This window comes from Gaeumannomyces tritici, assembly GCF_000145635.1.
Source record: "Gaeumannomyces tritici R3-111a-1 unplaced genomic scaffold supercont2.6, whole genome shotgun sequence".
Taxonomy (NCBI): domain Eukaryota; kingdom Fungi; phylum Ascomycota; class Sordariomycetes; order Magnaporthales; family Magnaporthaceae; genus Gaeumannomyces; species Gaeumannomyces tritici.
In genome coordinates, this window is record NW_008804550.1 from 2818216 (window position 1) to 2839759 (window position 21544).

A 21544-nucleotide genomic window follows, 5' to 3' on the forward strand; every position below is an offset into this window, starting at 1 on the left:
AAAACCCCGCCGGGCCACAAGTCAGCGTCACGTGCCTTTTTAGGGCCTCAGCTCCACCTTCCTTGTGAGTGCACATCGCTGCAATAATTCGCTTTGGTGGGTTGCTTCTACTCGAACTTTTTTTCCTACGTTTTGACATTCAGACTTCTTTCTCCCCGTCCTTCTTTTTTTTTTCGTCAACCACCCCGAATCCTCTCATACTCGACGACCAAAATGTCGCACCGTAAGTATGAGGCGCCGCGTCACGGCTCGCTCGCCTTCCTGCCCAGGAAGCGGGCCGCCCGCCACAGAGGAAAGGTCAAGTCGTAAGTACAAATTCAGCAGGGACGGCGATGTTGGGCTCTTTAGCCTCACACGCTCGCACTGCTACCCTACCTTCTTGGACACCATTCACGACACTGCTCCGGCATAGGCTGAGCGAGAAGCTCAATGGCGCCAATGCTAACCAGCATGTGCAACAACACGCCAGGTTCCCCAAGGACGACCCCAAGAAGCCCGTCCACCTGACGGCCGCCATGGGCTACAAGGCCGGCATGACGACCATCGTCCGCGACCTCGACCGCCCCGGCGCCAAGTCCCACAAGAAGGAGGTGGTCGAGGCCGTTTCCATTATTGACACCCCACCTGTACGAACAACGCAGCCCGCTTGGCTCTTGTGCCTATGGCTAACATCTTCTACAGATGATCGTTGTTGGTCTGGTTGGCTACATCGAGACCCCCCGCGGTCTCCGTTCGCTTACTACCGTGTGGGCTGAGCACCTGAGCGACGAGCTCAAGCGCCGGTTCTACAAGAACTGGTACAAGAGCAAGAAGAAGGCCTTCACCAAGTACGCCAAGAAGCACTCGGAGAGCAAGGGCGCATCCATCACCCGCGAGATTGAGCGCATCAAGAAGTACTGCACCGTCGTCCGCGTGCTGGCACATACCCAGATCCGCAAGACGCCACTGAAGCAGAAGAAGGCGCACCTGATGGAGATCCAGATCAACGGCGGTTCGGTTGCCGACAAGGTTGAGTTCGGCCACGGCCTGTTCGAGAAGCCCGTCTCGATCGACACCATCTTTGAGCAGAACGAGGTGATCGACGTCATCGCCGTCACCAAGGGCCACGGCTTCAACGGCGTCACTTCGCGTTGGGGTACCAAGAAGCTGCCGCGCAAGACTCACAAGGGTCTGCGTAAGGTCGCCTGTATCGGTGCTTGGCATCCGTCCCACGTCCAGTGGACCGTCGCCCGTGCCGGTCAGATGGGTTACCACCACCGTACCTCGGTCAACCACAAGGTTTACCGTATCGGCAAGGCCGACGCCGAGGACAGCGCGGCGACCGAGCTCGATGTTACCAAGAAGAAGATCACCCCGTAAGTTTTGAGCCCCATCTGTCGCAGCGGCTTGGCCGCTTCCCAACTATCTCGGCTGGCCCGTTTGCTAACATACATATGCAGAATGGGTGGCTTCGTCCGCTACGGCGAGGTCAACAACGACTTCGTCATGGTCAAGGGCTCGATTCCCGGCACCAAGAAGCGTGTTATGACTCTGCGCAAGTCCATGTTCATCCACACTTCGCGGAAGGCTCTGGAGAAGGTCGAGCTCAAATGGATCGACACTTCGTCCGAGTTCGGACACGGTGCGTTCCAGACGCCGGCCGAGAAGAAGCAGTACCAGGGCACGCTCAAGAAGGACCTTGTTGCCAGCTCGTAAGGTTTGGCTGGTTGGTTTTTGTACAGTCCTTCTTCCTGGGTTTTGTTTCTGGCATTTGGCGTCGACGGTTTGATCTGGTTTGCTATTGGGATGGGCCAGGTTTGGTCTCATGAAGGGAATCCCGTCCGGAATCCTCGGGCTTAGCAAAAGCAATTCATTTGATGGGAATCAAGACCATTTTCCACCGTCGAAGAGGCTGCTCGTGCATTGATGTCACAGGTTCTGGACTAGTGAGGTCGCGCCTCTGCGCCTCCGATGTTCCTACTCCTGCCTAGTGTGTTTGGGTGACGAGTTGATCCGAATGATATTCGTGATGGCGTAGTGAACTGTGACGCTGCTATCCTTTATCCTCACTTTCTGGCGATGTCTTGTCGAGGCCTTTGGATGTAAGCCAAGCCAGTGTTGGGTCCGTGCGCAACAGAGCCCTTTGTCCAATGGCGCACTGATCTGTGCAGCACTGATGTCTGGGGCAGACCCCATTGCGTCATTGTTTGCTCCCTGGCTGCTTCCCCTCATATCTACCAGGCACCGCGAACTTGCCTACGCGTGCGTGGTACCTGCCAAGCTGTAGAACGACATGGTAGCATCTCCAGCGCGACGCCTCGCTACTACCTCTGTACGGAAATTTTTATCAAACGCACCAAAGGCCATCTCGACCCGCTACAGCTCCCGACCTGCTGGCTGGATTCTCCAGTGGCCTGGCTCCCCAGTGCGCGCCAGCTCGACTCTCATGAGGGACGCCCACGGCTCGCTCAACCGGGGAGCAAGCACATACAAATACAACAAAGGCCTAGAGTTTGCGACAGACGGCAAAAGAAGGATGGCGACCTCGGACGACGCGTACATGGACTTTCTGAACAAGTCCAACCGGGACCCCTCAGACGGCCAGTCGAAAAAGGCGGCGGCGCCGGACGGGGAACTAAAGACGACCGAGGCCGGGGTCGAGACGCCGGCAGCGATCGCCCGGGCGACGAAAGAGGCCTTTTATACCAGCGAGGCCGACGAGCCCTTTGTGTCCGTCGCGCTGGCCTGGGAGAAGGGATTGCCGAACGAGGGTATGTGCCTACCTAGTCCGGCCGGGTCGCTCTATCTAGGTCTTTTTTTAAAGTAGACATCCACTGTACTTTTGGGGTTCTTTGCCAGCTGACACGCGCCTCACCCACCCATCCATCCCGCAGAGGAGTTCGCGACGCTCATCGGGCACTGGGACCCGGCCGAGGCGGGGATCGACATCCTGGACCCCGTCGACTGGGACAGCCAGGGCCAGTACGGTGACGTCGTCGAGGCGGTCCGGGAGGCGAGCAAGGGCAACGACGTCCGCGTCTACCGCGTGCCGGGCAGGAGGCCGTCGCGGGTCGAGTACTGGGTCGTGACGGCGACGGGCGGCAAGGGCGGGAGGCTGGTGGGGGCCAAGGCGCTTGCCATCGAGAGCTGAGGGCGCACCCGGGCTGAGGCCGCGATGGTGTTTGGCACCCGAGGAGTGTGTGCCTTGGGTAGCTTGGGCGGGGCGTTGAACGAGGAGGAGTGGATAGGCTTCTGGGTTTGTTCTGGACAGGGCACCATGCAGCCTTGGCAGGGCCTTGAACTTTAACGATGGAGAGTTTTGCTTTCTCAATGTGCTGGTATGGGCGTTCAGCGAGTGGACCTCGCCCAGTTCTTTGACTGAACTAGTTAAAGGATCAACATGGGAAAATTCAGAAAGGCTCGTAAGAGACGCAAGAACCATGATTATCAACGAAGCATTTCCCCTGGAAAAGGCAGGCAAAGGGCTTAAGTGTGAACGAAGCAAACACCCGCGCCGATGCTACAGCCGTCGAATATCCGCTCCCAAGCAGTTTCCTGTGCCGCTGGATATGGCCACACAGGGGATCCATAACAGCATACCCACAGGGCTGCTCCAGAGCTCTCAAAGTACACGCATATTCTCCGTGGCACGGAGGAGCAATCCGGGTGCTCGCTCTTGACGCTTGGACAAGACAAAGACAGGTCGCCCTAGAGACTTTCCTTGAGAAACGACTTCCGGTTCACTCTTATGCTGGCAATTTACGCTAGGTTTCACCCCAGCAGAATCTGAGATCAAACCTATCTCGACCTCCTTCCCATATGGCCAACAAGGGCCATGCTCATAGCAATGCCCCCTTACATCTCGATGGCAGGTTATGCTTACAAGGAGATAACAGCATCAAGCCATCTTACTCCATTCCAGTCCCCGGGGCAAACGCGGAGGTACGCATCTGCACACTGCACATATATCTACTGGCAAGACATGTTCCACCTCACACCTGCCGACTCACTGGCCGAGGACGGCGGGCCGGTGCTTGTTAACCTCAACGTCAACTTCCATCTCCCTTGCGTGTGGCCCCGAGACACGTCACAGACCACCGCCCCCTCGGGGGTGCTCCACATCAATCCGGAATACGACTTCCTTCAGATAGTTCTCGGGCGGGAGGTATGCTCCGAACAAAGTCATGTTATTGTCGATTTTATCCGGCGCTTCAAGACTGTCCACGATCCGCGCGGCGTGGGCTTCCGCAACCTGGTTGCTGACGAGTGGTTTTTGACCAAATTCCGCCCCGCCAGATGGTCCATCGGGGAGTCGGATGAGGCGCAGGAACCGGATAGGGGTCAGCCACCCGACGCCGTGGCCACCCGCGCTTTCAGAGATACCATGGCGCAGCTCCACGAGGCCTTTTTCTTGCATGTATTCCATGAAGGCCGGACGTTCTGCTCACCCTACGCCCGCGAAGGGGACCCCTTCGTCAACCAATCCTATCCCATTATGACCTTGGCAACACACTTTTCGCGTGTAGCACGGGACCCTCGCCCAATCGGCCGCGACCTGCTGAGGATACCCATGGTGACTTTGGTTCACCCGGACGAGCTGTTTAAAAACTGGCAGATTCTCATGGCCTCGGTCGGCTTGGTAGAGCCAACTGCCGTTGGCGCCCACGACGAGGCCGGTTTCCGCACGGAATTTCACTTCCTTATCGCAGCCAGCCCTGACAGGGAGGGGCCCCCCATCTGGCCGTACGATCGCCAGGGTGGGCTGATCTGTTTGCAAAAGGAGATGGATGCGTTCCCCTCCAAGTGCGAATCGCGATCGAGCAACGGCAATATGCCTGAAGGGTTCGCCGAACGGCCGCAGGCATCCCGGGTGGCAGAGCAGCAGCAACCCACTGCCATACCGGTTCTGGGATTCTGGCTTTTTCCCTTGGGCACCATACTCCCAGCCACCGAAAACCGGCTGGACTGGCCTCTCGAGGAGGCCGTGGACTTGAGTGGGCATTGGCCTACCCTTGGAGTGTTCGATTTCTCTTCGTGGGGCAGAGAGAGGAGGGAATAGCGGGGAATAATGTATGGCATGTGTATTACACCTTTTTAGCACCGAGAAGATTGTTCTGTATTATTTTTCCTGTTCTCACTAGGAATTCTGTCCCTTAGGTTGTCCTTATATCGTTCAATCCAACAGCCCGGATAACATTTCCACAGTTGTTGGTCTTGGCGCTAAATCCTTGAATTCTTACGCTGAATCCTAACACGCAGAGTTTTAGAGATTTCAGCGGGTGTTCCCGTTACCCTTCAATCTGTGCTGCCTCAAAGAGGGAAAGGGAGAGAGAGGCAGCTGCCAGTTCCCTGCACCAGCCGGCTGGAGGCATCGCGAGCCATGGACGGAAAAAGCGCAAGGGCCCACGCCCAGACACTCGCCAACACGATTACCTTGAATCAATTGACTGCAAAGGTGAAGACTGATCCGGCCGTCGATCTCACCGAATCCTTAGCGCAAAAGTTGGAGTCATATCCCAAGCTTGTGCAAGGTCTCGTGGCGGCCGCGCCCCAACCTCCTTCTGGCCAGGACACCAACAGCCCACCGTCACCATTCTCACCAACTCTCGAGGAGAAGCCTTACCTCCTCAAGGACGAATCAGCCGATATCACTCATACTCTAAGTGATGTCATAGTGGCCTTGCTGGTGGGTGATGGAAGAAGCGCAGTCGATCAGAGTGCATCGCCGAGCCAGTCCTCGCCTGCTCTCGCGGCGGGTGATGGAAGCGCAGTCGATCAGAGCGCAACATCAAGCCAGCTCCCGCCTGCTCTCGTGGCCTCCCTTAACAGACTTCTTCGGGAGGGAGAAGTGCTCCACGGACTCCATCAGCATTGGGTGGTCGACATCGGATCGGGCAACGTGGCCAAGATTGGCTTGGGCATTGATCCCGACCATATCAGTAACCTGCAGCACATCAACGAGCACATGCCAGAAATCCCAACCCCTCGATTCCTTGGTGCTCTGTCCGGTGGCCGGTTAACCTACATCTTCATGTCTCGGTCCCAGGGCGTCACACTGGAAAGTATCTGGCCCGATCTCACAGTGGGACAGAAGCTGTCAGTCAAGCAGCAGCTGGCTGAGCATCTCAAGCGCCTTCGCCAAAAGTCCCCTCTTGCTGGGCAGACCCGACTTGGCAGCTTCGAGTCGGGGATCTGTAAAGATCTGAGGAGGTCATTGCGCGTGTCGTCCGCGCCTTTGCACAGCGAAACAGAATGGAACGACTTTCTCTGCAAGGAGCCGGGCAGAACCGCGATAGCATTCATTAGGATGATACGGTCCTTTATGACAGAAGATCACCGTATCGTCATGACGCATGGCGACCTCCACCCACGCAACATTATGGTTGTGACGGGAGCGAGCGACGGCGGAGAAGCTGACATTCGTGTCACCTCAATACTGGATTGGGAGCTTGCCGGATGGTACCCCGAGCATTGGGAATTCGTCCGAGCTCTCAACACCATTGGATCTCGGGGACGCTGGAACGATTGGGTCGAGTATCTGCCAGCCGACGCCATCGGACAGTATCCTGTTGAGTACTCGCTGGACTGTCTCATTGATCGCTGGCTGGGTTGATGGAGATGCAGGTTTCCGCTTTGTTAAAGAACTCCTAAACTCGTCTATGTGAAATACGATGCCTTGATGTCGAACTACCTAGGCAGAGGTGACCCTGACGAGAAAAGAAAAGATATCATCAACCTCATCTGGCACCTTGAACCAATGGCCCTCCTCCTCAGCCCCCGAGTACTCTTTCCACTCGACAGCCCACCCGCCTTGAGCCAGGACATCAGCTGCCTGACGGCCGAGCTCCACATCTACGTAGGCGTCGTCGACCCCGTGACCAAGGAAGACTGGGGGCTGCTCCCGCGTTGTGGAGGGGGCAGGCTTGTCAACGGGTGGTATCATAGCGAGCACCGCGTCCCTGGGCTCTAAGCTTCCAGGCGCCGGTGCCACCTCGTTACGCACAAACAGATCCTTGACATCGGCCGCAAACGGCAGCCAAGTGCTGGCTGCAAAAAAGCCACCCAGGCTCCTGTTTTCCAAGCCCCGTCCGGAGAGCAGCGTCCACATCCCTACCGCAGCCCCCTGGCTGATGCCCCCGAGTACTAGCTTCCGAGAATCTCCGCCGAGCCTCTCGGTCTCCTTTTTAATCGTATAGGAAATGTGGTCGACGGATTCCAAGAGCCCCTTAACCTGAAGGTTTTGCCGCGCGGTAGGGTCCGTTAAAGAATGCGCCTCAAACCAGGCCGGCATATATTCTTGGAAAGCAGTGCTCCACCGTTTTTTCGAAGAGGGGAATACCCAGCGCCAGCCGGGTAGCTTGTCGCATAGTTTAGCGCCGTCGGACAGGTTGGGCTCGAAAAAGTCGTCGGCGAACTCCTCGGCGTCGCTGCCACGGCCGTGGAGCACGATGGCAGTATGGGTGTGCTTCGATTGGGGTTGGACGATGTGGGGTTGCCCGAACTTGGATCCGGCCTCTTCTGCACCCGCCGCGCGAAGGCGCGTCTTCGCCGCGAGGTTCATCCATGATGGTATTGAGTGTCTAGGTAGGAGGTAGGTACCTAGCAAGGTTCTGTCAATCGTCTGGGGTGTCGTACCCGGATACGTAAGGGTTTCTCACTACGTAAACACGGATAAGGGCTCTCATGTAGTTTGTTGCAAGACGAAGCAGCTGGGAAGGAGCTTAATTGGAGTCGCGTTGAGTTTAATCTCTGTTTTATAAAGAAGAAGAAGAAGGCTACTTTGCTGATCCTTTCGTATAGATATTCATCACTATCTCAATCCCATACGGGAGTCTTCAATGGGAGGAGGTTTGACACCAGGAGATGTGAGCCTGGGCCAGTCCTCAGGGCTTGCCGCCCGCTGATTCACCAAAAAGGTGGGGTTGCAGAGAGGGTGGGGTCCCAGAAATCCGCCCTGGCCTGCAGGTACCTGAGCCCTAAATCAGGGCAGCTGGACATGTTCGGCTCGATCCGGCGACCCTCACTGTGCTCTGCGTTCAAACGCCATTGCACTGTTCACGATTTACCTGGCAATACCTCCCTCTCAATAACTAGGTAGGTACACTTCCACCGACAAAAATACATTTATTAACGACAGCAAATACAAACGTCGACGTCTTTTCAGCATGTGCAAAGCGCCGAAAAGCCTGACTGGCAGCAGCAGCACCGTTTGCAGCCGTCTACCTAGTCAAACCACCTTTTTGACGGGTCACGCATGCAAAGAAGAGGCAAGCAAGACGATGTTAGTAATAGCTTCCCAAAAGAGGGAAATTATATCAAAGGGCTTTTGGGTTTTTTTTTTTTTTTTTTTTTTGGAAAAGTCGGTGTCCTTGTCAGCCCAAGGTCGCAGTCTTCCCCTCGAAAGACGGGGGCAGGTGACGATCGTGGGACTTTTCAGGGGGCTTGCTGACGCCGATGCAGAACACGAACTCGGACGAACCCTTGGCGCGATCGCGTACTGGCGGAGATGTCAAACACCGGGAGGGAACCTTGGTCTGGCACTCAATAATTTCATGCTCTCAGCATGTAAATATGCATTGGACCTGCGCTGTGCCGTTCCTGTGCTGTGGGGGCACGGCAGACGAGGCGGAATCTGGCGGACAGCAGATGAGGCAGATCCTGGTCACCACCCCAGGATCGCGGGATCCTGGCCTTAAGGTCTAGGACAAGCGCTCGAGGGGCAGCCCGGGGTGACCAGACTGCCTATAAAGAGGCCTCGTCTTCCTCCTGTGGCTCGTCAGTCATTGAGAGGGACCTCCAGCGGCAGGATTCGCAAAGCAACTTCCAGCAAACCAAAGCCCAGTCTTCCTCGCTCCATTCTCTCTCATCGCCGGTCAAACCATCAAAACCGCCAACATCCTCCTCGTCAAAACAGCAAAAATGCGCTTTTACACCATCCTCGCCGCCGTCCTCGCCTCGGCCGCCCCGGCCGTCTTCGCCACGCCAGTCGCCCAGGGGGAGCAGCCGCCCACGCCCGTGAAGCAGCTCCAGGCCAGGCAGAGCGGCGGGCCCTGCAGCAGCCCGGGCACCTTTACGTGCCAAGGCCGCGCGGTCATGGTCTGCAATTCAAGCCGGACGTGGCAGCTGAGCGCCCTCTGCGGCGGCAACGGGTGCTGCCGCGTGTCGGGCGCTTCGGCTTTTTGCAATTGCTAGAAGAAGGCAGGGGGATGTCCACCACTCGAGGAACCAGCCACAGCACACTCGACAAGCACACTCTGGCACAAAAGAAGGGGTCAAGTCCCGAGGAGATCGGTGCTTGGCAACGGGGAGGGCAGCAGCCAACGGGTGCGCCGTACATTACCGAGCACCTGCCTTCGGGCCTGTAAGCTCCGTAGGGGATACCGAGGCTACATGACAGGGGCCCAGACCTTGAACTAAAAGGCAGGGAGCCGGAGGCTCCCTGCATCTATAGATACTCCTCAGGGTTAGATTTCCTACCAAATAGCACCTGCTCGCTATCACCGATCCCTTTAACTCTTTGCAACACACTTGACAAGCACAATCGACAAGCACCCTTGATCCATTCGTCATACCGGTTCGTAGTAAAGGGAAGAGGATACTGCCAAGCTCTCGGTCAAATGATGGTGGCTCTGCAGATATTTGGCTACGACGACATCCCCTTTGTACGTGCGCATGCCGGAGAGCGTTACTGTTAGCAGCAGCCCCGTTTGCAGCGAGCTGGCTCAGTACAACCAGCTTCCAAACGGTTTACGCATGGCAAGAAGAAAGAAGCAAGGGGCTTGATGATTGTTATCTAAAAGGGGTTAACTATTTTGAAAGGGGAAATGGCTTTTTGAAATGGCCGGTCTCCTCATCATTGCCGTCAGCACAAAGTTGCGCTCCCCTCTTAAAAAATGGGGCAAAAGCCATCGTGGCACGTTTTCAGGGGGGTTTGCTGACAACGAGCAGAAGCCTGGGCGCAATCGCATACTGGCGGAGATATTGAGAGCCGTAAAAGACCCCCGGTTTGAACCCAATAAGTGATCTCAGCATCGCGCCGCGCCGTTCTTGCACCGAGACGAGGCGGAATCTAGCGGGCGGCTGGCGAGGACAAACTGGTCACTGAGCATCGCGGGAGCCGGATCCTAAGCTCCAAGCGCCAATCCATACACAAAAAGGACTCATCTTACTCTCATAGCTCATCAATGATCGAGACCTCCAGCGGCAAGATTTCCAAGGCACCTACCCCTCGGCAAGGTAAATCCCAATCTTCTTCGCTTGACACTCTTTTCCCGCGAGCCAAAGCCATCAATACCTCATTTTAATACCGCCAACGCTTCTCATCACAGTAGCAGCGATGCGCTTCACCACCTCGCCGCCGCCCTCGCCCTGGCCCCAGCCGTCTTCGCGACGTCCGTCCAGCAGGAGGCGCCCGTGGAGCTCGCGGCTAGGTAGAAGGGGGACGACAAGGGGGACAAGCCGCCCCCGAACCAGTCCTGCAGCCCGGGCAGGTACAGGTGCTCCGGCAGCAGCATCCAGGTCTGCAACGCGAGCAAGAAGTGGCAGCTCAGCGCCAACTGCAAGTCAAAGTGCTGCAAGCAGTCGGGCTCGACGGCCCACTGCGTGTGCTAGACGACGAGGGCGTCCGACACTCGTGGAACTAATGGTAACACAGTCGGCAAGCATCCTAGATACGGTCATTATTACCGTTTGGGCTGGAGGGAGGAGGAAAAGGTTGTCTCAGTTAGGGTGATGACTCCGCGGATATGTGGCCTGGGCCCGAGGGTGTAATGTGGATGGGGGAGGCGACGAGCAAGGCGGAATCACGCGAGGCTTCTTGACTCGCCTCCCCACTGCAGATGGATATAGCAGTTTTCCTAGCTTCAACGCTTAATATGAGCTTCCGCAACGTAAAAAAAAAAACTATTTAGCTCCCCGTTTTTGTGAACTTATGAGCCGTGCGATATGCAAGCTTCTACTCCATGTGCCATGCCATTATGAGGGCCGCAGCCTGGCTCCAAGAAAAACGCGAGTGCTTGCTACAAAACCGAAAACAGGAGCTTTTTCGAGGGACCAAAGACATCCAGGTCTATCAAGCTAAAGACAACGGGCTCCGGCTCGGCGGTACGTTGACGGCCAACCTCCCCTCCCCAACTGGCTCAACCCGAGCCTACAACTTTCCCACGCCCATTCAGTCACTACTAAAATCTCCATCAAGTGTCAGTCGATGGCTTACGCAGTTAGCATCAGAAAGACCGTGGACATCCCGTCTAGTCGCGGCGTTAGCCTTGGGGTTCTTACCGATGACTTCTTCCCACGGCCGCCCCCTTTGACGGCCATCGTGCTCCAGCAGTCACCATCCCGCGCGGGGGCTGTCACCGGAGCCGTGAAGCTCTGGTTGCCCTGGTCCGTGGTATTCCTGACCGCCTGAGCTGACCAGGGGTCGTTCTTGGCTGGCTGGGCAAGCCACTGAGCGAGAGGCGAGTATAGTGTCTCGTTTTTGCCCTGGGAAGAGCCAGCGGCACTGGATACGGCCGAGGTGTTGGCGTTGCTGTTGTAGTTGCTAGACATAGCTTGATCTTGTGATCGAACTTCTCTGCTCTCGAATGAGAAGGTTTGCGTCTCTGTTGCGGAGATTAATCTGTAATTATGCTGGGTTGGTTGCCCTTGGCCTCGCAGCACCTCCCAAATACCAGCCAGTGTGCCCGCCCTCCTTTTAACACTTAACTCCCATGAGGCTCGCTTGATGCCATGGTCGCTAGAAAAGTGCCCCCGAAATCCCGGAGTTGTGACATGATGGCGTTAGCTGCCAACTGGCTACAGCCTTTCGAAATTGCCCCCATGTTTCCCGGATGTTGTGACGTTGCAAAGCCTGCTGGGAGTTTTGGGAAAAGCATGTCCAGAAATGGCCCCAAATATCTGCTCTGGGCAAATTGGCTCAGCCGCGCTGCCCGCCTAGACATGAAGAAATTTGATGGGCGCCAGGCAGTGGGTGATTTATCTAGCCCCAGTTTCTCAGTACTGCTCCTAATCGTCGTAGCCAGGCGGGGCTGGAATGCAGGTACGGGATCGAGGGCTGAGCGAGGAGAAAAATGGCCCCAGTTCGCCAAACCTGGTTCTCCACCTGGTGTTGCTGGCAGTTGCCCTTGAGTGGGCAGGAAAAACGGCCCCAAAGATGTACCTACTTACTACATACTTATTGAGGGAAATACTTAGGTACATTCGTGTATTTGATACTATCCCCAGACAATCGCCGTATGTTTTTTGGGGCCATTTTCTTGCGCCAATCATTTCCAGCCCGAAAAACGCGCACCACTGGCGAACCATGGTAAGCGCCATGGCGAACCAGTCGTGGTCTGCCTGTTCCGTCTTGCATCGTTAATGTAGCTAGCACACCGTTTTCCTTATTGTACAAAAGGAGACCTTTTCCCTCTTCAGCTTCTCATGCTGCACCTGGCCTTCAATGTGACACCTACAGAACGCAACCGGATTTCCAAACAACAAACGCGCAACACCCATTCGTGCTCCGGCTTGTTTTCGTCGACATTTTAATCTTCCTTTTTTCTTCTTTTTGGAACCCTTTGGAGGTCAACTTGCGCATGTCCATCCCGCACAGCCAATCTCTGGGGAGACCATGAATGGCTTTCCGCCTACACATCATCCGACCCGAAAGACCCCATCTACGACGATGTGTTCGGTCTCCTCCCCTCCTCGGCCGATAATGGATGGGTGCCTCCCAGCATTTTAGGGTCGAGTTCGTCTCTCACAACCCAAAACAAGATACATCAAGAATCGGACGAGTGTGGTGGGCATATTGGTCCATTAGCACCCTTTCAGACATATTATTCACCGCCCCTTTCCCCCTCAGCGGATTCCCTTATACCTGAGCCCCTTCTTTGCGTCGTTTCCGGTTCAGCGCTTTCGGCAACGATTACCACGGACACAAGTGGCGCCAAGGACACAGATCTAGTGGAGATATCATCCGATCACGTTCCGGATGCCGCCCGCCACGACAGTCTGCAACTTGACGCCGCCAAGCCAGCCAACTGCGGGACGTGTGGCATATCCTTCAGTGGTATCACCGCGCTTCGCCGTCATGAGAAGAAGCATACGCAATTCACGTGCGGCCGTGATGGGTGCTGCCGGAGCTTCTCCAGCCTTAGGTCCCTCGAGCGGCACCAGCAGAAGGCTGGTGCTCACCTGACCGTTGACTCACCAATGTTCCGGTGCGCTTGCGGCCGCCCAACCACCCGCAAGGACCACCACCAGCGCCACCTCCACGCCAAGCGGGGATGTGAGCCCAGCAGTCCGACGGCGCAGTATTTCTGCTCTTGCGGACACTCTACGAGGCACAGGGTCAAACACGAGGAGCATCTAAAATGTTGCGATGTGCGTCCTCGAGGTCGCCCGCCGAAGAAAACAGTATGAGTGTCAAGTGAGACTGGAATGGATACCGAGGACATGACCGCGCAACATTATTCTCGATACAGATATGGCAGTTATTCGCTCAGGGACGAGATTAGTATTGAATATCAAGTGCCATCCCGAGTGTATATACTAAAAACAACCTCTACGCTCAGGTATTCTGTCGAGGCTACCCTTTTTATCCATTATAATAAAGTACAGATTCATCAACTAAGGGCTCCATCAAGGGCGCCTGATTAAGCCAATAGAATTTTCAATGCTTTTGTTTCGCTTCGCTTCCCTCATGCATCCTTTACTTCTTGTTCGTCAAAACATTAAACAGAAAGACAGGGGTATATAAACCAAGAAGGGGTCGAGAGGGCAGTGTTTGAAACGAAAAAAAAGAAGGGAGTGCAAGACCAAAGGCTCGCTCATACGGCCTCCTCGGCCTTGTCGAGCTGCCTGCGCACGGGGGTGGCTCCGTTGGAGGACGTGTTCATGCCCGTGGACTGGGCCGGCGACGTGTCCTTCTCGGATTCCGGGTTCTGGATGGAGGGGGTGCTCCTCGAGCCTGCGCGGTCCTGCTGCTGCTGCTGCTGGGGAGGCGGCGTGGGCGCGAAGGCGCTGCGGGCCCTGATCTTGTGGCCATAGAGCCAGAAGATGACGGGAATGGGGATCATGGCGACGGCCACGCAGCCGAGCAGAAGACTGGCCCACTGGACACCCATGCCGTTGAACATGGCGCCGGCGAACAGGGGGAAGCCGGCGCCACACAGGCTGCGGAGGAAGGTGTTCCCAGCGATGGCAGAGGCGGCGAACATCAGGTAGGCATCAACCAGGTAGTTGAGGGCTTGCAGGAAGATGGACATGAGCCCGAAGCCAGTCAGGAGACCCGAGGCTGTGGGGACGATCCAGTGGACATCGGCCCGGCTCGAGAAGCCGAAGAAGAAGATGCCAATGGAGAAGGCAACCCCTCCGGCTATGACGGACGGGAGACGCCACTCTGGAATAGGAACACCGTCGTTGGCCGCCAGCTTGCGATTGTACCAAGGCTGTTGAAGGAGCACGACGATGCCGGCGATAAACTGGCCAATGATCATTCCGAAGAAGGCGAGGCCGGCGATGCCCGAGGTCATGTGGTATATGCCCTGGAAAACGAAGGGGTAGGCAGTGAGGAACAGGTACAACAGGCCTATAGAAATAGTCAAAGTCAGCAAGGCCGGTCATGCGGAACGGCTGGGGGGTGATAATAAGGTAGGCAGTAGCCAGACGTACCGTAAATAAAGGCCATGTAGACAGAGAGGGCGGTGACGATGGGCTCGAGGAAGAGCAGGCGCATGGGCCTCGAGAAGTTCTTGCTGATGAGCTCTCGCAGGTCAACCTCGATCTCCTCCTGCTTGGCGTGGATGCCCCAGTTGAGGGTGCGACGGCGCAGCTCGGCGGCCTTTGCGACCAGGATGGTGGGCGGGTACGTCTCCTCCAAGAAGAAAAGATCGAGCACGAAGGCGACGAAGCCCATGATGGTTGTCAGATACATGGTCCAGCGCCAGCCGAGGGACGACTCGACCATGAAGCCGCCAATGAAGGGGGACATGAGAGGGCCGGTGAAGACGGTCATGGAGAAGAGGGTGATGGCGACGCCTCGGGTGCGATTGTCGAACATGTCGGAAAACACGGCGGCGACGACGGCGAGCGGGCAGGCGCCAAAGAAGCCCGAAAAGAAGCGGCAGATCAGAATGGTCTGGATGTCCTTGGCCGTGGCCGTGGCGATGGAGAAGAGGCTGAAGCCAAACATGGAAACGACGATGGGCATACGCCGGCCTTTGAGCTCCGAGAGGGGGGCCCACAGCGTTGGACTGTCGAGATAGATGTGTGGTTAGCAAGCTAGCCTAGGTATCGGGTATTGGTAGAGCGGTGCCAAGCTGGACTAGCAGCTGGCCGAGTGACTTACCCAAAGGCGAAACCCAGGACGAAAAAGGACACGCCGAGGAGGCCGACCTCGGTAGACACGTTGAACTCGGCGGCCACGGCTCTTGTGGCGGCAGAGAAAATGGAGGACGCGAAGGAGGCCGTCATGGTGGTGTAGCCAAGGATGGCGGCGGTGACGAGCTTCTTGTTGAGGGACCAGTTCTGGGCGTGCATGGGGTCGTCGGGGCCGTCGAACTCGACCACGTACTCCTCGCGGTCGGGCAGCTGCGGAGGGAAGGGCTTACCGGCGCCAAAGGCGGGCAGCGGCTTCCTGGACTCGCGGCTCCGAAGACTCCTACCGATGGTGGCGCTGTGCTGGCTGCGGGCCGTGTTGATGCGGCTCAGCTCGGTGGGGTGGCGCTCCAGGTCGGCCTGCGTCGACATGCGGCTCATGCCGGCATCAAGGACGCCGCCAGCCCTGTTTCGCCTGGCCGAGGAGCCATCCGAGGACGCTGTTGAGACGGACGAGGCCGAGAGCACGCGCTCTATCTCGTGGCTCTCGCGGCCGTTGTAGCGATCGGGCGACGCCTCCCGCGCGGCTGCGGAGAGCTCGCGATCGACCTCGTTCATCGCGATAAGGGCGTCTCCTGCAGGCGAGTCTTTTTATGCCAGGTGATGGTGGGTGGGTGGTGGTCGTTGCTGTAGGGTGAGTATCTTCAGCACTCGGCACGCACACTCGTGTAGGGTTGTTTGTGTACAGGGTCCCCCAGATATAATGCGATCTGATGTTATAGGGATGTGTAGTTGAAATTGACGTCTACTGCCCGTGCGGGTTGCGATATGACGGTGCGGTGATGGGGAGACAAGACACGCAAAATCTACGTCAATGGCGAGAAGGGGCGTCTTGGTCCTTTTTATTATTGTCAACATTGCATGCTACCCAGCAGGTACTGTACAGGCACGGGCGGCGGGGAGGGGGTAGTATCCGCCGGCAACCGGACTGCAGCCGTGATGAAGAGCCAGGAACAAGCGGGCCAGGCCCTGGCGAGAAACACGACAGTGGGAATTGTCACTGCCATGGCCGAGGGAGTCGGCAAGTGGAGCTGGTGGCGAGCAGGGGCTGGCACAGGCACTGGGATGGACATGCTGGCTGGGCCAGATGGTTCGAGAACGCGTGAGCACAAGGGGCGGAAAAAAATCGAAAAAGACTGCTTCCAAAGCAAAAACCCGAGCCTGCAGGACGGACCTTCCGAAGTACAGTACTGGGAAGCCGACCCTGGCCGGGATCCAGTTTGGATGGGTCGTATTGTCAATTGAAACTCTGGCGGCCCCACCGACGTGACCGATGCCACCCATCGCCTTGACGTGTTGCCATTGCCATTGCCATTGCCATTGCCATTGCCATTGCCACCACAGGAGCACGGCGAGCAGCGTCTACCTCGGGTCGACTCTCCGATTTCAACCCGAGCCCCGCGGGTAGCGAGGGACTACCTGCAGAGGACCGAAAAGGGACCGCATTAGGGTAGTGCAAGACATGAATGAATCAGGTTTGTGCGGTAGCATGAGTAGGAAGTTGGAGGTGGAAGGTACGTAGCCTCGTAGCGTGGTAGCAGGTCATGCCCCACGAATTTGACCGACATCAGATGGAACATTGGATAGCGACTGGACCGTCGCACAGCGGGCACAGCGCACAGGCACGCAAGGGTGTGATTACGTCACGCATGGCGCCGCATGTGCTCTGTAAGCACCCGCTGCACGACTGCACCAGCGGCGCATGAGCGAAACCTAAAAAAAGTGCCCTGATGTTTGTAATGGTGTGCCGCCATATTAGCCTAGCAGCTGTGGACGGATTTGGGACGAAACCCCTAATGCGGATCCCAGAAAAAAAGATTGGCCCGAGAAACGCAAGAAAACCGGTGCCCACCTATCCACAGTGTCTAGGCATCAGATGACAAGCGACATTGCGATCCAGAAGGAAAAAAAAAAGCACGGCTGATGGATCTTGATGGCATCCCGAGGCCGCGCCTGAAAAAATAAATCTTTGTCCTTCCTGGCTCCACAAAGGCCCGCGTTTTACCGTGAACCTCTTGTGAGCGGGCCCGCATCTGATTCTGCATACATACATAGCCCAGAATCTAACCACCACCTGCAAAGAGCGGGCCGCGTAGCCACAACATCTACGTAGGCTCTAATGCGTGCTCAACAGCAGTCTTGGCGCCTTTGCCGAGACCAGCGGGCTCGATGATCATCCGCGTCGCCGAGCCGGCCTTCTTACCGAACTCCCCACCCGTCGCGCTCCAACAGACTGGCGGCCTCTTCAAGGCTCAGCCCTGCCGTCTCCGGGTACATCTTCCACACCAGGAACAGGCCGAGCGTGCAGATGGCCCCGTACATGATAAAAGTCCACGAGGGGCCGAGCACGTCCATCAGCGGCAGGAACGTCAGCCCGATGATGAAGTTGGCGAGCCAGTTGGTACCCGTAGCCACTCCGCTCCCCGCGGACCGCACGCCCAGCGAGAACAGCTCGCTCTGCATCCAGGGCACGTTGCCGAGCCCTATCGCGTACGACCCCACGTATAGCATGATGCTTATTAGCACTACCACGGCCGCACCCTGCGGCGACAGTCCCGATGGTGGTGCCGGCGGCGGCGGTGAGGACTTGGATGGGAATATGGAGATAAAGGAAAAGCCATACGCGGCAAGGAGTAGCCCGAGGATCATGAAGGGAAGTGAGCAGAGCAGTATGCGTCGCCGCCCGATTCGATCCACCAGAAACAGCGCCGCGACGGTGGAGACGAAGTTTGTCACGGCTACTGTCAACGAGGTTAGCGTCGGCGAGGCAAACCCCACCATTGTAAAGATGGTAGCTGAAAAATACATCAAAGAGTTCTGCACGTGGTCGCTCCTGATCAGCTAGCTGAATGCTGTGGGAGAATCGAGTGACTTACAAATCCACAAAGCTGCTGTAGGCCCTGAAGGAGACAGGCGATGGCGAGAGCCCGTCTGTTTCTGCCAACAAGAAACAGCTCTTTCCACGTATCCGTATCTAACCACTGGGGAGCAAAAGACGGGCCAACATGACCTGCCCGGGCGCGGAGCCTTGTCTTTCTTCTGAGCTCCGCCTCATCGCGGACCCCGATTTGAATGTCCTTGAGGATTCGGTCGGCCGCTGCGCCGGAGCCCAGGCCGGCCCCGACCGTCTTCCGTATGATGACGAGCGCCTCGTCGGACCGACCGGCCCGGACCAGCCACCGGGGCGTCTCGGGCATCCCTATTAGCAGGACCGCCTGGACGACGGCTGGTGCGGCGCCGAGGCCGACCATCCAGCGCCAGCCCGAGCCCCTGTCGCTATAGTGCTCGGCAAAGGCCCACCCCACGACGTAGGCGACCACCTGGCCGAGCGTGATAAAGAGCACGTTGACGGTGACGAGGCGGCCCCGGTGCGACGCCGGCGCCGTCTCGGCGATGTAGAGCGGCACCACGAGCGAGGCGGCGCCCACGGCGGCGCCGACGACGGAGCGGCCCGCCACCATGGCGGCCACGGTGCGGCTGAGAGCCTGCAGCAGGGCGCCGGCGGCGAAGAGGGCGTCGGCGAGCAGCACGACGCGCCTGCGGCCGAGCGCGTCGGCCAGGGCCGACGAGAAGGGCGACACTAATAGGGCGGCCAGCGCGGTGCACGACGTGATGACCGACTTGTCCAATGACGTCAGCTCGCGGCCCGACAGCGAGTCCTCGACGGTCACCAGCGTCGACGATATCACGCCCGTGTCGTAGCCGAAGAGCAGCCCGCTCAGCCCGACCGAGACCACGAGCAGCCACACGAACAGGCTGGGCGGCTCGGCCGGCGGCTTGGGCGCCAGAGCGTCGTGGTCATCGTCGTAATCGTCGGCGGCGGCGGCGGGCCCGTGATCGGGGTACGGCGGGCCGGCCTCGCCGTCCGAGTCGTCGTCACGGTGGTCGGCTCTCGAGAGCAGCGGTGCGTCGGATCTTGACGTCATGGCAGCGGGGGCTGCGTTTCATTGAAAGGTGTCTACGGTATTTTGTATAGCGACTGTCTCGCGAGCCGGCGACAGACAGCCAGAAACGTGTGCATCGAGCATCGTCAACTTCGACACTGCTTGGTCGTCGTCGGCCGTCACTCATCATTGTCAGCTCCACTAAAGCGAAGCCGTGGACGCGTGCAGGCTCGTGCCCGTTCGGGCACGTGGGACCCAGGAGCCCCCCTGCAGCCGCCGTCGAAATATTCCCAGGGGTCCTGGCGCTTGGGCCGTGTGTTTCAAGGAGCTGGCTCCTCGACGTGGTCCCAGCGTCACGCCAGCCAGCAGTCGCAACGAGCCGCCCAGGCCCAGGCAGCCGGGGCCGGCAGAAAAGGGGTGGTGTGGCATCTTCTGGAGCTCAAACAGTGCTGATTTTTGTCTACGCTCGCTTTTCCTCGTCGAGATAGCTACTATTGACGGCGCTTCACTTCTTTTCGGACCAGCGCGAGTCGTTGGGTTTTCATAATTGATTGAGTTTGTCCGTTTCGTTTTTGTCGCTATCGTTCCATCACAGTCAAGACCAGCACGATCCCCTGCCCAAGCTTGCTCGTTGCTGCTTCTCATCCGACATCACCACCATCACCACACCCAGCCAGGTAGCTACCTTGGGAAGAGGACGAGAAGAGAAAAACAACTATAAGAGAAAACGCGAGAACATACCATACTCCTTCCACCGCCACGATGGATGCATACAGCCGCCCGCCGCAGCGCCACTCCTGGTTCGCGCCGCTCTCGATCGACCTGATACTCAAGGTGCTCTATGTCACCTTCTTCCACCCCTTCGTGGCCTGGATGGTGCCCCTCTGCTTCCGGGCCGAGCACATGGACTACAGTGCCCCGCCGATGAGGGTCTCGATGGCCTACGCCAGCTTCGTCACCCTGTGTTGGTTCCTCAGCGCCGTCAACAAGCGCATCGCCTTTGGCATGCCGCGCGACGTCGACCTGTCGGACGAGGTCATTGTCATCACTGGCGGGTCCAGCGGTCTCGGCCTACTGATCGCCCAGGTCTACGGCATGCGCGGCGCCAACGTGGCCGTGCTGGACATCAAGGAGATGGAGAACGGCGAGGCGCGCGGCGTGACCTTTTACCAGTGTGACGTTACCGACAAGGCCGCCGTCGCCCGCGTAGCCGGAGAAATCGAGCGAGATGTGCGTTGAGAGGCAGCCTTTTTCTTGTTCTTTATCTCGCGCACCAGCTGACATTTAATTCGTACCGTAGCTCGGCTCCCCCACGGTCCTGATCAACAACGCGGCCATCGTCACCGGCAAGTCTCTGCTCGACATGGAGATGGAGGAGGTTGAGCGCAGCATGTCGACGAACCTGCTGTCGCACTTCTACACGCTCAAGACCTTCCTGCCCGCCATCATCCGGGGTGGCAAGGGCGGCACGATTGTGACGGTTTCGAGCGTCATTGGCCAGCTGGGATCGGCGCGGCTGACCGACTACGCGGCGGCCAAGGGAGGGCTGATCGCGCTGCACAAGTCTCTGACTGCGGAGCTGCGCCTCGCGCACCCCGAGATCCGCACCGTGCTGGTGACCCCCGGGCAGCTCAGCACGCCTCTCTTCTACGGCGTGCAGACGCCCAACGCCTTCGTCGCGCCCGTGGTGGAGCCCGTCGAGGTGGCCAAGGAGATCATTGCGGCCATCGATAGCGGCAAGGCCGAGCATATTGGCACGCCCTTTTACGCCCGGTGGTGCGACTGGTACAATGTGCTCCCCGTCGGCGTGCAGCTGCTTGCCCGCCGCATCACGGGCATTGACCGTGCCATGGAGACGTTTGTTGGCCGCGCGGGATCCCAGCCTGGCACCGAGAAGAAGTGAGCGGATGGGGCTGTGTTAATATGCCGTAGCACAAGGCGTGACCGGGAGGCAGAGACAAAGGGGCAGTCTGGCACCCTTGGGGCCATATGATATGTACAACAATTCAACGTAACCCGACCATGACAGCTAGTTAGCATGTATGCGCCGCACACTGCTTGGATGACTGCAGCCTTGTCGGGATGTGGGAAATTAATTAACCTAGGTTCTCCGAGGAAGAAGGGTAGCATGAAGAGAGCATGGGCAGGGGGTGGGATGGGGTGGTGACTCGCCTGTCTCCCCCACACTCTCGACGGGCGCGCGATGAGTCTATACCTTGTGTAGCAGAGGCGACCATCCTCTAGCCGGGATCCGACCCCGCGCGATAGGTTGGCGAGACGGGAAGCTAAAAGGAAGATAAGAAGAAAAAGCAAGTCCC

At 57.7% G+C, this 21544-nt stretch overlaps 12 protein-coding genes across 12 annotated transcripts; 8 read left to right on the plus strand and 4 right to left on the minus strand.

Moving 5' to 3' along the window:
• Nucleotides 1–32: 32 nt before the first annotated feature.
• On the plus strand, nucleotides 33–1889 carry GGTG_11311 (60S ribosomal protein L3). Its single transcript, XM_009229196.1, has 4 exons — nucleotides 33–305; nucleotides 470–626; nucleotides 682–1355; nucleotides 1440–1889. The coding sequence occupies exons 1-4, from the start codon at nucleotides 214–216 to the stop codon at nucleotides 1693–1695; spliced, it is 1179 nt and encodes a 392-aa protein (XP_009227460.1). The 5' UTR covers nucleotides 33–213; the 3' UTR covers nucleotides 1696–1889.
• GGTG_11312 (hypothetical protein) lies at nucleotides 1875–3472 on the plus strand. The gene is made up of 2 exons (XM_009229197.1): nucleotides 1875–2750; nucleotides 2874–3472. The coding sequence occupies exons 1-2, from the start codon at nucleotides 2273–2275 to the stop codon at nucleotides 3128–3130; spliced, it is 735 nt and encodes a 244-aa protein (XP_009227461.1). The 5' UTR covers nucleotides 1875–2272; the 3' UTR covers nucleotides 3131–3472.
• On the plus strand, nucleotides 3428–5038 carry GGTG_11313 (hypothetical protein; the record flags this gene model as incomplete). The annotated part of the gene is made up of 1 exon (XM_009229198.1): nucleotides 3428–5038. Exon 1 carries the CDS (start codon nucleotides 3815–3817, stop codon nucleotides 5036–5038), a length of 1224 nt encoding a protein of 407 aa, XP_009227462.1. The 5' UTR covers nucleotides 3428–3814.
• Nucleotides 5039–5785: 747 nt separating this feature from the next.
• Nucleotides 5786–6592, plus strand: GGTG_11314 (hypothetical protein; the record flags this gene model as incomplete). The annotated part of the gene is made up of 1 exon (XM_009229199.1): nucleotides 5786–6592. A coding segment is annotated over one exon (807 nt), but the record flags the coding sequence as incomplete, so codon positions are not given.
• Nucleotides 6575–7832, minus strand: GGTG_11315 (hypothetical protein). Its single transcript, XM_009229200.1, has 2 exons — nucleotides 7638–7832; nucleotides 6575–7578 (listed from the first exon to the last, which is right to left on the minus strand). The coding sequence occupies exon 2, from the start codon at nucleotides 7538–7540 to the stop codon at nucleotides 6671–6673; it is 870 nt and encodes a 289-aa protein (XP_009227464.1). The 5' UTR covers nucleotides 7541–7578; nucleotides 7638–7832; the 3' UTR covers nucleotides 6575–6670.
• A 905-nt stretch (nucleotides 7833–8737) lies between these two features.
• GGTG_11316 (hypothetical protein) lies at nucleotides 8738–9603 on the plus strand. The gene has a single exon (XM_009229201.1). The coding sequence runs from the start codon at nucleotides 8899–8901 to the stop codon at nucleotides 9169–9171; it is 273 nt and encodes a 90-aa protein (XP_009227465.1). The 5' UTR covers nucleotides 8738–8898; the 3' UTR covers nucleotides 9172–9603.
• A 719-nt stretch (nucleotides 9604–10322) lies between these two features.
• Nucleotides 10323–11529, minus strand: GGTG_11317 (hypothetical protein; the record flags this gene model as incomplete). Its single annotated transcript, XM_009229202.1, has 2 exons — nucleotides 10323–10586; nucleotides 11260–11529. The coding sequence occupies 2 exons, from the start codon at nucleotides 11527–11529 to the stop codon at nucleotides 10323–10325; spliced, it is 534 nt and encodes a 177-aa protein (XP_009227466.1).
• A 754-nt stretch (nucleotides 11530–12283) lies between these two features.
• Nucleotides 12284–13336, plus strand: GGTG_11318 (hypothetical protein; the record flags this gene model as incomplete). The annotated part of the gene is made up of 3 exons (XM_009229203.1): nucleotides 12284–12335; nucleotides 12575–13252; nucleotides 13314–13336. The coding sequence occupies 3 exons, from the start codon at nucleotides 12284–12286 to the stop codon at nucleotides 13334–13336; spliced, it is 753 nt and encodes a 250-aa protein (XP_009227467.1).
• A 113-nt stretch (nucleotides 13337–13449) lies between these two features.
• Nucleotides 13450–16206, minus strand: GGTG_11319 (polyamine transporter 2). Its single transcript, XM_009229204.1, has 3 exons — nucleotides 15314–16206; nucleotides 14638–15218; nucleotides 13450–14554 (listed from the first exon to the last, which is right to left on the minus strand). The coding sequence occupies exons 1-3, from the start codon at nucleotides 15898–15900 to the stop codon at nucleotides 13794–13796; spliced, it is 1929 nt and encodes a 642-aa protein (XP_009227468.1). The 5' UTR covers nucleotides 15901–16206; the 3' UTR covers nucleotides 13450–13793.
• A 75-nt stretch (nucleotides 16207–16281) lies between these two features.
• GGTG_11320 (hypothetical protein) lies at nucleotides 16282–17048 on the plus strand (the record flags this gene model as incomplete). The annotated part of the gene is made up of 3 exons (XM_009229205.1): nucleotides 16282–16444; nucleotides 16818–16856; nucleotides 16930–17048. 3 exons carry the CDS (start codon nucleotides 16282–16284, stop codon nucleotides 17046–17048), a joined length of 321 nt encoding a protein of 106 aa, XP_009227469.1.
• A 212-nt stretch (nucleotides 17049–17260) lies between these two features.
• On the minus strand, nucleotides 17261–19405 carry GGTG_11321 (myo-inositol transporter 1). Its single transcript, XM_009229206.1, has 2 exons — nucleotides 18219–19405; nucleotides 17261–18159 (listed from the first exon to the last, which is right to left on the minus strand). The coding sequence occupies exons 1-2, from the start codon at nucleotides 19266–19268 to the stop codon at nucleotides 17542–17544; spliced, it is 1668 nt and encodes a 555-aa protein (XP_009227470.1). The 5' UTR covers nucleotides 19269–19405; the 3' UTR covers nucleotides 17261–17541.
• Nucleotides 19406–19628: 223 nt separating this feature from the next.
• GGTG_11322 (epidermal retinal dehydrogenase 2) lies at nucleotides 19629–21380 on the plus strand. Its single transcript, XM_009229207.1, has 2 exons — nucleotides 19629–20456; nucleotides 20527–21380. Exons 1-2 carry the CDS (start codon nucleotides 19989–19991, stop codon nucleotides 21127–21129), a joined length of 1071 nt encoding a protein of 356 aa, XP_009227471.1. The 5' UTR covers nucleotides 19629–19988; the 3' UTR covers nucleotides 21130–21380.
• The last annotated feature ends 164 nt before the right edge of the window (nucleotides 21381–21544 follow it).

Coding starts and splice junctions, on each gene's coding strand:
- GGTG_11311 (XM_009229196.1), top strand. CDS start 214: ATGTCGCACCGTAAGTATGAGGCGCCGCGTCACGGCTCGCTCGCCTTC. Junction 627..681: donor CCATTATTGACACCCCACCT/GTACGAACAACG, acceptor CATCTTCTACAG/ATGATCGTTGTTGGTCTGGT. Junction 1,356..1,439: donor ACCAAGAAGAAGATCACCCC/GTAAGTTTTGAG, acceptor ATACATATGCAG/AATGGGTGGCTTCGTCCGCT.
- GGTG_11312 (XM_009229197.1), top strand. CDS start 2,273: ATGGTAGCATCTCCAGCGCGACGCCTCGCTACTACCTCTGTACGGAAA. Junction 2,751..2,873: donor GAAGGGATTGCCGAACGAGG/GTATGTGCCTAC, acceptor TCCATCCCGCAG/AGGAGTTCGCGACGCTCATC.
- GGTG_11315 (XM_009229200.1), bottom strand. CDS start 7,540: ATGAACCTCGCGGCGAAGACGCGCCTTCGCGCGGCGGGTGCAGAAGAG.
- GGTG_11316 (XM_009229201.1), top strand. CDS start 8,899: ATGCGCTTTTACACCATCCTCGCCGCCGTCCTCGCCTCGGCCGCCCCG.
- GGTG_11319 (XM_009229204.1), bottom strand. CDS start 15,900: ATGAACGAGGTCGATCGCGAGCTCTCCGCAGCCGCGCGGGAGGCGTCG. Junction 15,219..15,313: donor GTCCTGGGTTTCGCCTTTGG/GTAAGTCACTCG, acceptor CTATCTCGACAG/TCCAACGCTGTGGGCCCCCC. Junction 14,555..14,637: donor CTACATGGCCTTTATTTACG/GTACGTCTGGCT, acceptor CTATTTCTATAG/GCCTGTTGTACCTGTTCCTC.
- GGTG_11321 (XM_009229206.1), bottom strand. CDS start 19,268: ATGACGTCAAGATCCGACGCACCGCTGCTCTCGAGAGCCGACCACCGT. Junction 18,160..18,218: donor TACAGCAGCTTTGTGGATTT/GTAAGTCACTCG, acceptor GACCACGTGCAG/AACTCTTTGATGTATTTTTC.
- GGTG_11322 (XM_009229207.1), top strand. CDS start 19,989: ATGGATGCATACAGCCGCCCGCCGCAGCGCCACTCCTGGTTCGCGCCG. Junction 20,457..20,526: donor CCGGAGAAATCGAGCGAGAT/GTGCGTTGAGAG, acceptor TTCGTACCGTAG/CTCGGCTCCCCCACGGTCCT.